Raw genomic sequence first — 12,405 nt, forward strand, 5'->3', positions numbered from 1 at the left:
TTTATCCGAAAGTTGGTTATCCAAAACGTCAATTATCCAAAAGAATTCCAGTTGGCTAATTTAAATTTTTGCTAGTGCTATGGTGCTGCAATCTTTGGCTATGTCTTGGGCTACTCCAATATTTTTTATGTTTATGTATGTGTTTTAGCTGGCAGCACTGGTACTTTTGTGTGTGGTTTTTCTGAGGACTGTGTGTTGGGATGTGTGTAATGCTAAATCAGACGTTTTTGATACTAGATTAACTTCTAAAGTATAATTTTTTTTCTGTTTTTATTTTTTCAATATATTTATTTTGTTTGTACAAAATAAAGAAATAATTTTTAACGATACAATAGCCACGATTATTATTTAAAAAAATTTAAATTACGCTTAACATGGATGAAAATTCAATGCAAAGCGACACACAACAGAGAAAAATTTCAACATAAATAGGTTAATATATTTTTTCGTTCATAATCAGTTATCCGAACAACTCCAGTCCCCAATTGATTCAGATTAACAACGCTCTACTGTATTAGAAAGTGGCTGAGAAAATAGGAACCTAAATGAATACCTGATTAATAAGTCAAAATCAATAAAAGTCTAATCAGCCACCCAAGAAAAAGAATAATTTTTTTTTAAAATAAATTTTAAAAATATTTGATTTGGGAAATTTTAAATCGTTCACTATTCACCTGACTTAGTGCCTTTTGATTTTTATATATTCAGATCATTATATAAAACCATTTAAAAAAGTAAAAAATTTTAAAGTTTGAAAAATTGAAATGCGATATAAAATCGTTTGAGTCAAAACAAAAAANTTTATCCGAAAGTTGGTTATCCAAAACGTCAATTATCCAAAAGAATTCCAGTTGGCTAATTTAAATTTTTGCTAGTGCTATGGTGCTGCAATCTTTGGCTATGTCTTGGGCTACTCCAATATTTTTTATGTTTATGTATGTGTTTTAGCTGGCAGCACTGGTACTTTTGTGTGTGGTTTTTCTGAGGACTGTGTGTTGGGATGTGTGTAATGCTAAATCAGACGTTTTTGATACTAGATTAACTTCTAAAGTATAATTTTTTTTCTGTTTTTATTTTTTCAATATATTTATTTTGTTTGTAAAAAATAAAGAAATAATTTTAATGATACAATAGCCACGATTATTATTTAAAAAAGTTTACTTTAGGCTTAACATCTATGAAAATTCAACATGAAGTGACACGCAACAGAGAAAAATTTCAACATGAGATAGGTTAATATATTTTTTCATACATAATTGGTTATCTAAAAAATAAGTTATCCGAACAACCTCAGTCCCAAGTTGATTCAGATAAACGACGCTCTACTGTATTAGTAAAATAAACACATGTATTCTTCAATGCTAAAAAAGACAAAAAGACAATAAATTAATTAATTTTGTCAACATTGACTGTAGGGTCAGCTTTTATTATAAACTGTAGCTTTTATTATAAACTGTAGCTTTTATTATAAACTTTACTAAAAACTGTAGCTTTTTAGTGCCAATCTCTGCTTTTATTTTACCATTACTCTGTGACGAGACCAAAATGTGAAAAAATTATTTATTATTTTTATTGTTGTTCATTTTCTTTGATTAATTAATAAATAAAAGAATCATTCTGTCTTTACAAAGCTGATGTCTTTGACAAAGAATTATTCTAAATAACAATAATACATAGAGCACTGCACTCACCTTACCTAACCCTGACATTTTCCAACATTTTGCAACACAAAACTTTGGGCTGCTGAAAGCAAAAGCAGAGTTCTAATATATAGTGAAATTTCTATGTATTAATTTTTAATCTGTTTTATAGTAAATTTAACCAAGTATATTAATTTATCATAGATATATTGAATTAAACTTCTTACATAACATATTTAAAAACTAAATGCATTTTAAAATTATTCATTAATTTTAATTTTTTGTTTTCAATAGCTACTACAAGATCAGAGCCAGCTCCTGGATGCATTGACAAAAAATTAGCAACTAAAATTGAAAATGAAGTTGAAGATGATGATATTCCACAAAGTCTTTTTACTCTTTTAGATACATATAAAAGTCAAATGATTCAATTTATTAAATACATGAAATCATCAAACTATCAGTCTGAAATAAAAAAGGAAATTGAAAAAGAAAAGGTTGGTTTGTATGCTGAATTTAAAATATATTCAGTTATAAAAAAAAAGACAAATGAAATTAAAATTAACAATAATGTATATTATACTTATTTTAAATTTTTAAGTAAACTTTAGAATTTAAGTCATTGTTAAGTGTTATACAGTTTATGTAAACAAATCATTTAGATGTATATTATTTAATTGGAATCTTTATTTTTTTTTATATGATAATTTTCTTACTAATGGTTGTAAAGTTTATATTTCAATTAGCATTCATAAATTGTTTTAATAGACATTGCTTACAAATTGATAGTTTTATCAATAAATTGAGAAAAGAAATCAGATATTCTTTTATAAGCAATAGTAGATATTCAAGTGAAATATGAATATTCTTTGTATATAAGAATTTATTAAAAATTTTACACATAATAAGTTTAGGCTATGTTCACATATGCATATGGGCACACAGCATAAACTTATAACTGTTGCTTAATCTGTTATTAGTATCATATGTTACTGCTTTTGGTTGACAATGTTGTGTTGTGTGTGCAAGTTGAATTATTTCTTTCTTTGAATGTTTTTTTTATACTTGCTATTAGTTATGCTTGTTAATTGTATAGAAGAAGCAGAAATATCAGACAAAGGAGGAATACCACACTGCTTTGTAGAGCATTTTGTAAGAGAGACATTAATAATTTTATTGTTAATTAGCATATTAAAATAAATACAAAACAAATGTAATTTAATTAAACTGCTCAAAGTTAACATTGAATCATCAATATTCAAATTATTTAAAATTTTTAAAAGCTAGATTTTTAACAATTAATTTTTAGTATATTTCTAGGAAAAAATTTCAGATTGCTATTGCAACTGCAATGTTACTTTGCTCCTGCTAAAAGTTTTTTTGATGATGATGATATGCTTACTATAATACTTTTAAAGCTAATCAAATAAAAACTTGAATTTAAAGTATTTTTAACTGATTAGATTTCTGGATGATATAATATGGAATGTATGATTGTAGAATATAATACAGAATCAATCAGAATGTTGAAATGTTATGAACGTACTCTGTCTCTTCCTACTGTTAATAAATTATTAAAATATTACAGCAGGTCTTATTTTACACAAAATTGAAATAAGAGGATTTTTGTTTTCTCGGATGTCAAATGGTTAGGTTAACCTACTCCTAGTACTCTTTGCCAGTAAACTGTGCTTCTTTAGCTTCTGATACACTGGACATTTAGAACTACTGAATGTTACCCATTGTAGTGTGAATACAGTAGAGCGTTGTTTATCCAAAAGCATTCCAGTCGGCAAATTTAAATTTTGTTAGTGCTGTGGCACTGCAATCTTTGGCTATATCTTGGGCTACTCCAATATTTTTTTTTGTTGGGTGTGTGTTTTTTAGCTGGTAGCACTGGCACTTTTTTGTGGTGTTTTTCTGATGACTGTGTGTCATGCCGAATTGAACATTTTTGATACTAGATCCTCTTCTAAAGTATATTTCTATTCTAAAGTNATATCTACCATGTTATACAAGAGATATCTGTACAGCAGTATGCATCAATATTTTGTTCTTAAATTTAAATATATAGTAGAGCGTCAATTATCTGAATGCCAATCAACTAAAACATTGGTTAATTGAAAGCGTTCCAGTCGGACCGTGTCATGCTGAATCGAACATTTTTGATACTAGATTAACTTCTTAAGTATAATTTTTTTTTGTTTTTATATTTTTCAATATATTTATTTTGTTTGAAAAAAATAAAAAAATAATTTTTAACGATACAATAGCCACAATTATTATTTAAAAAAGTATATGTTAGGCTTAACATCGATGAAAATTCAACGCAAAGCAACACACAACAGAGAAAAATTTCAACACGGGATAGGTTTATATATTTTTTCGTACATAATCGGTTAACCAAAAAATAAGTTATCCAAACAACCCAGTTCCCAATTGATTTGGATAAACGATGCTCTACTGTACCTTGGTTTGTATACAAACCAAGTAATGTACACGATGTGATGATATAAAATTTTGTTCTGTATAATCAGAAAAATCAGACAAAATATTATTCATTATAGTAAAAACATACTTAAACATTTTAGCAATTTACATTTAAAAAATTTTTTAATTGTAAATTGTTACATACCTCTAGGTAATCATCTGAAACTACTTGGGGTGGAGTACAAACTCACAATTCTTTATTTGTTAAATTAATTTTTCCAATAAATAATATTAATAAAATATTACTATTATTAATAGTACTGGTTTTAATAATGTACTAAATTGCAATTTTTTTGAACTGTATAGCAGTTTTCATAGTAATTTTTTTTTTAATTAGGTTAAAAATTTTTAAGCATTTTTTATTATTGTTTATTTGTATGGAAAATATTTTATTGTATAAAAAAATTAAAGATTTTAGAAAGGAGAATTAATTTAATAATATGAATTGGTAAAAAAGAAACATGATTTAATGTAGTTAAATGAAAATCTTATATCAGTGATTCATTAGTATGGTTTATTAATATTATAGGTTGTTTTTAATTAATTAATTTTATTATATATAAATTGTTTTTGTTTAGGAAAAGAAAAAAACCCTATCAATTAAAGCTTCCAATTTAGAAAACCAGATTCGTTACATAACAGAAAGCAGTATTGATCTCCTTAACACTAGACTAAAGGCAATTGGGTTTACAACTGATATATCAGTTGAACTTCTCAATCAGGTAAGATTTTAAGTTTATATATAAATTTTATATTATTATTAACTTAAATTAATAAGAGTTATGCTAAATTAAGAATTTTACTTTAATTTAGCATGTCTACTAATTTTATCTGATATATTTCACTTTTTCCCTTATTTGATTATGATAGAATATTTATTTAATTAATTTAAGCTAGGAAAGAAAATACAGGGTGGGAAAGAAAGTGACTTAACATCCTGCTATGAATATAAAATGCACCCAAAGTTAATTTGCTCATGTCAGGAACACATTAGACCAAGGGGAAAACAGATTGATGTGTTACATGCATGGTCACCATCAAATCCGCGACCATATTAAATTGCAAAACCAAAACTGTAAATGGGAAGGGGGTCATGTGACACATCATTTACGATCAGAACTTCACAAGGAATTGTTTGCTGAAAGATTTATTGACCTATCTCATAGTTACACAGTTATTAATGTGTTTCCTTTGTTGTTATAGGTGTGAAGAACAGACAACACAATTCCCTTGATGGGAACACAATTCCTATGGGAAGAATGTATTGAAATTGTCCTGGTGGCAGAGGAGAGAAGTTCTGGGTTGATTGCACAGGCTTGATCATTTCTTATCTGGACTGATCCTGTCTCCCTAAATTTCTGGAGAAGGTTGGCAACTGCTACATGTGGCATGAAGTCTCAATGTGGATGACATTGATTAAAATCCTGTGCAATCACCCTAGAACTTCTCTTCCTTGCCATCAGGACAATTTTGATGTATTCTTCCTGTGTTAGGAGCATTGTGTTGTCTGTTCTTCACACTTGTAACAACAAAGGAAACACTTTAGTAACTCTGTAACCATTCAAGGTAAGTCAATAAATCTTTTTTTCTTGTGAAGTTCTGTCCCTAGATGATATGTCACATGACCCCCTTCTTATTCACAGTTTTGGTGTTGCATTCAAGATGGTAACTGTGCACATAACACACATCAATCATTTTTCCCCCTTGGTGTAATGTGTTCCTGACAAAAGCGAATTAACTTTTGGTACATTCTACACTCTATAACAGGGGGTGTTAAGTAACTTTCTTTCCCCCTGTATACATAAAATAGAGCCTAAAATGTTAATAGAAGTAGAAAATGAATTTTTTTTTTTCTGAATTTTTATTGAAACTGACATATAAATTGAATAGAGCAAGATTTTTACTTTTTTGCTCAATAATTTTGTCATATATGGTGGCCAGTAAGAAGAGATTTATGCAATAATGAATATCGTCAAATTTCATAACTGAACACACATAAAATATGTACAATATTTATATGGATTTAATTTAAATGTAATCTTTACATTATATTTTTGAAAAAGTACTTTAAAACTAACAACTGGGCCAATACCAAAACTTGCTTTTTCTTATGTTTATTTTTATCATTTTCTCTGATTACTGTTCTTAATTATAAAAAATAGTTCTAGGATCTGCCTGTCTCTTGATATATTATATCTTAAACATGATTTGTGATTTTAGGGTATCTGAAAATTGTTAAATTCAAAAAGTTTGCTTAATCTTATAATATTAGTTAAGACAATTAGATGAATTGTCTTCATATTGACTTAACTAATAATATATAGTAATATATAAGTAAAGTAAAACCTGAATAAAATGGAAATTTCCCTAAACAGAAAAGATTCTTCAGAAGAATTTCTATTGCGAAATGCATTTTGCAATAAATACATAAGAAAGGAAAAAAGTGTTTCAATTTCTTTGTTCTGTGACTGTCCAGTGTGATAAGTCTGCCTACAGGAAAGTGCACCAGCACCAAATATAATAAATAATTTATTTTATCTAACTCAAAACCAAGAATTAGTTGCCATATAATATCATCTTTTAAAATATCCAAAGGAAGAATTTCTTAGAAGAAAAACAAACAAAATTTTAAATTTTTTTTTTAATTTATCACATTATGTGGTCTTATAAAAATTCAGATTTTCTTAAACAATAATATTTGATGGTTTAAAACCTACTGGCCAAAATATGAAAATCTTTAATATTCAAAAAAATTATATAATTTATGTACTTTTCTGTCATTTGCAAAGTAGCTGGTTTACAGTGTTTTCATAATCCATCACTCATTTTGATGAATGTTTATCATCATCATGCTTGTTTGTATTGTTTGTTCATATAATCTATCAATACTATGTAATACTATGCTAAACTTTTTGTAATAATTTTCAATATTGTTAAAGGATTTATTCTTCAAATCACTTATCTTTAATTTGTTGATTTATCTTAACTCTTCAAGTTCTGAAAATTTCTTTTTTATATATACCTGGAGATGAAATTGTTTTTACTTCTCAGGCTATGAGGGAAGTTTGTATAACACAATTGAAATTACTTTTGGCTGATTTCATTTTGAATGAAATATGCTGATTTTGGCACATTTTGTATTTTTAAAGACTCAACAAAAATATGATTAAGTTAGCCTAAATACAGTAATGCTAGATCATTTTAAATTAGCATAAAGTTCCATATCAGTGTGACTTAACAACCTGCAGCCCATGAGGTCCAAATATCTCAGGCTTTGGCAATATAATTTTATTATTATTTTTTGTTTTATTCCATTATGCAATCCTAATTTAGCTGATATTCATAACAAAGAGTATTCAAACTAAATTTGACTAGTGAAAAGTTGAGAATAAACTATGTTACTAATTTTCTTATTATTAGAATATATTAGTTACTGTACTTAGTGTACTGTTAGTTTACGAAGTATATTGGTTCTCAGCAGGCTACATAAGAAAAAATGTATACAGCTTGCCAGAAGCCTATAAAGTTCCTTCCTGTTCTCATTCAGAAAAGATTGCTTATCACTAATATAAATCTTAAAAAAAAAATTATGATTTATGTTCTTGTATAACTTATAATTTTACAAAATAAATTTTTTTTATTGGATACAAACTCATCTATTGAAATCTATTATATCAACTGAATTTGAAAAAATGTACTGAGAGCAAATATTTTTATTATTATTTGTAATCATAGGAGGTGTTCAGTTACCAATTTTTTCAGTTATTTTCCTGTTTTAATTTTATTTAAGGTATTGATTGATCCTGTTTATGATCATGGCCAGCAAAATCAAGTTGATGTTAATAACTGATCAATGTTTTCATGTTTTATAATAATTGATATTTGTTTGATTAGATGCATATTCATGCTAACTCAGCTATATTACCAGTGAAATTGATATTTTCTAAAAGTGAGCTTTTTACTATACAAGTAACTTTGAAACATAAATATTCATAAAACATTTTTTTCCAAATATAGAATTTTAGCTAACTTTAATTTCTGACAATTTTATATTGACATTATTCACATAATCAGTCAATTGCCAGAGGCTTCTGGCAATCAGTCAATAAAAATAGATTATTGACTAAATTTATAACTTTATTATTAATTTAGAATAATTTCTGTAAAACTTGTTGAATTTCAAAGAGGTTATTAAAAAATCATAGATTTTTTTTAATGGTATCTTTTGAAAATCATACAAACACAATTCTTCTTCAAATAGTAAAATAGTTTTCATTAAGAATCGGTAGTAAATGGATGCCAATACATATTTTTTCATTTCAAATATAATAAATTTAAATAATTGAAATTTGTATGTGACATAAATATTTAACAGATATGCACAGATTTAAGATATAGAGACTGAGATAGCAATGACGAACATAGGTACAAATATATTATATTGTACTAACCAAATGATTACAATTATTTAAATATATCAATTATTTAAATAGAATTATTCATTTGGTATTAATTCTTTTAAACTTGACATTTTTTTATACTACATTGTACAATTGGAAAAAACTTCATAAACAAAGGTTAATTAAAAACAAGAACCATCCATAAGACAAGAAAAATAATTTTTAAGATAGTAATTCTATGTTTGTTTGATTTTAATATTAATAAGCTTGGATAAAACAATGATGTATAATAGGCTTGAAAAATATTTGATCAAGTAATAAACTGATTCCTTAAAAAATTATTAGATTTGTATCTTATGGATGATATAAATATGGAGTTTAAAATTTATTATTTTCAGATGGCACTTGTTAATTTGTTTTTGTTCTTTCTATATATATATATAATACAATAAATGCAATGTAGATTGTTTCCTTTCAAATTATGTAGTGTAAGTTCTTTAACACACAGATTGCAACTCTTACAGAAAAATTGAATAATAGGCTATTATTAACCTATTAAATTTGAATGAGTTTGAAATAATTTTCTTGTTTATAAAATATGCTTATAAGGATGTTAATTTTGGGTAGTTATTTTTTTTATCTAGATAATAATTTTCAAATACTTTTTTCTTAGTGCTTCTCAGAAATGATATCAATTTTTGAGCACTAACTGTTTTATTTATTAGTAAATTTTATAGTTTGTTTTGAATCAGAATAAAATGGTTTGACTAAATGTAGATTGGAATATATATAATTATATCACTAAAAACATTCTCTGTAAAGATCTGTTTTCAATGAAAACTTTGAGTATTTTTTTAAAATTAAATAGGTAAGAGATATTTGTTTACTTGACACTTTGAGATTTTTATTGTAATGAGATATTTTTATTTTTTTCCTCAATGATGATAGCTTATTTTTACCAAATCTTTGAAAATCAGATAACATCATTATTATTGCCATTTAAAGTTAGTCATTTCTGTATTATAATTTGTCGTTTATTTTGATGTATATCCTAAACCATATATAGTGTGCTTTTATTGTATATTGATATTTTTGTCTTCATTTTTATTGTGTGTTTAACCTTTAGTGTTAATAGAATGTCAGCTTTGTTTTCTATTTCTTACTCTCTATCTATAGTTCATTCATGAATTTGTTTATAAGCCAACAACTCACAGATGGTAATTGTTTTTCACATCATTTTATCTTTTGAAATGAATTTTATGATCTTATGTTGAAAAAACAGCTAAATATCATTTACTAGAAGTTCTAAAAATAGAAAGCAAGACTCTTAAAACATTAATTCTGAATTAAAAATTTCATTTTTTTCAAAAGTTTAATGAAAGACTATAGGCACTACAAAACTGCAATTTATATATTAAATAACTAAATTCATAATTTATTTTATTCTCTGTTATATAGATTGAGAAACTATGGTCTAGTCTATGAATCAATTCCAGACAGTAAATACACACAAAAAGTCCTTGACAATGCACTATGGTCTGAACACCCAAATTTTTGGCCAAAATTAAGAAACTGTGTAATTTTTAGGATAAGCATTTACTTACTTAATAAAATTATTTACTATTATACAAAAATTGCATATATTTTCTTGAATTCAATGAACAATGTTATAAAAAAGTAAAATCAGTACATGTTTAATATAAGTATTCAAACCCTTACAATATTATTACTCCAATTGTAATTCTAAGTTATCTAGTTGTTCCAAATCACAAAAGAAACTACTTTCAACTTCAGGTTCATCATATTCTTGAACATCTGAGTCATCTGCAACAAGTTCAGAGAAGAATGCTGAAGACCGAGGTTCCCTTTCAGGTATACATAACAAAGCAATAACTTCTGCAGGTAGATTCAATCTTTTTTTTAATTGTAAGCAATTATTAAGTCTTATACTTGAAATAATGGGATATGAAGTGTCTATTGCTCTGTTGAAAACATCTTGCAGATTTTTAACATGAGTGTTCTTTTTGGCATGGTATTTCTTATCCTTTTTATAAAGTTTATTTTGTGACTCAGCGTCATCTTCTCCAAAATATCCAGCAAGTAGTACAGTATCGGCTAGGATTCACTTTCCATAAATGAGTATTTTGTGCACAATTGCAGTCATTGGATATCATGGAAATTTTTCTGAGGGTGGTTTGAAAACAAAAATCTTCAAACATATTTATTTAAAAGATATTGGCATGATAGATTAATCAAAATAATTTGGAAATTCTTAATTAACTGCAGATTAACATTTGTAATTTCAGAAAGTGCTGGTTATGAAAATGCACAATGGGCTGTATTTCAATCGTTAATGGAGCCAATTCCATTGATTCTTGGTTTTGTCTATATGTAAATTTGCTTTTTCCCAAAATCTCTTTTGAATTTGTTTTCATTCTTTTAACTTTTATTTCTCTATATTTTCTTGTATTTACCATTTTTTTAAATTTCCTGCTTGTATGAAATATGTAAAATAGATTCGATAAACCTTATCCAGCAATGAAATGCTGTACTATAGTGTATTTGACTTTGGTTCAATTACTTCAGAGTTGAAATCATTGATTCCCAAAAATTTCATTGTAGTAGCTCCACAAATTAGGTAAGCTTGATTTGGTTTTAGTGCTCGTTAATACATGCAAACTTCCATCAATTATCATCATAAATAATTCATACTTGATGCGGATAATCTTTTATTTGTCATTTCTATATCAATAGCTTTTAAGTTGTTTATTTTCTTTTTCCTTTAAAATATGCTCTTTCGCTCCTTAACCTATTTCAGCTTCAAGGGCCTATAGAATCCAACTAATTGTGGCATTTGATTATTCCACAAAACCATGTTGTTTTCTGCACACAAGCCTTAAAGGAATCAGTCATAGCAAATAAACTAGAATATATGGTGCTTGAAGTTCCTGATGTATTAAATTTTAGTTTATAGTTTGACTGTCCAATAAATAGTTAAAAATCATTTGGGGATATAGTTCATTAGTTTTATTTAGATAGTTAGAAATGCATCCTTACCTAAATTTGAAGGTGTTTATTAAAGACTAACTTTGTTTTGTAAAAGATCTGGTCTTTTTTCTGTTGGGCTTGGCATGATAAACCCTCCAAATTGTTAAATCCTATTTATTAGGCTATCTAACTCTATCTAAATTAAAGTTGTGGGCTAAAAGCATCGTTTATTATCATTAGTTTTAGTTGATACCATGGCACATAGAATCAGTTCTTGTAAATGACTAGTCTTTTAACAGTATGCTCCAAAAGATTAATTATGGGCTCTTTAGCTACAGTATCAGTGACTGACAATTCTTTCACTCTGCATTTAGATTTTGCTTCTAGTATTTTTTCATAACTCAGTGCAATGTCCAAAAGTTGTGAGATGTATCCATGTTTCACGTTGATATATAGGTATCCCTTATATAACATGGAGTTATGTTTCAAAAAAGTGCTGTGTTACATGAATTCATGCTATATGAAACAAAGGACTAATACAAAACATGTAGTTAGGTTTCAAAAGTTAACAAAAGTACATTATTCTTTATCTTTACTAAGAGAAATACATTTATTAAAGCAATCAATATTTTATTTCCAATTGATAATTAATTAACTATTGAAATTAAAAGAACTGTATTACATGTTAATATTAATTTTAGTTAAATGAGGTCATTTTCGTTTTACAAAATATCATCATCTGAGCTTTTCTATTTATGTTTATCAGAATTATCAGCAACACTTTTATTATTTTTTAAAATTTTTATCATAAAAATTTTTATGGATGACCAAAAAAAAAAAATGTTATTAATCAAAAATTTGTTCTAGTGAGTTTTGTTTGTTCAGTG

General features: G+C 26.5%; 1 protein-coding gene across 1 annotated transcript in view; it reads left to right on the forward strand.

Annotated features, from left to right (window-relative positions):
• LOC111629121 overlaps positions 1 to 12,405 on the forward strand; it is an 87,761-nt gene that overhangs the window by 53,042 nt on the left and 22,314 nt on the right. Inside the window, exons 14-16 of the mRNA XM_023372991.1 lie at positions 1,868 to 2,137; positions 4,709 to 4,852; positions 10,325 to 10,402. Coding sequence (XP_023228759.1) covers positions 1,868 to 2,137; positions 4,709 to 4,852; positions 10,325 to 10,402 — 492 coding nt within the window. The remainder of the gene's footprint in view (positions 1 to 1,867; positions 2,138 to 4,708; positions 4,853 to 10,324; positions 10,403 to 12,405) is intronic.

The sequence above is a fragment of the Centruroides sculpturatus genome, unplaced genomic scaffold, assembly GCF_000671375.1.
Source record: "Centruroides sculpturatus isolate CEXI.00-Female unplaced genomic scaffold, Cexi_2.0 scaffold639, whole genome shotgun sequence".
Taxonomy (NCBI): Eukaryota; Metazoa; Arthropoda; class Arachnida; order Scorpiones; family Buthidae; genus Centruroides; species Centruroides sculpturatus.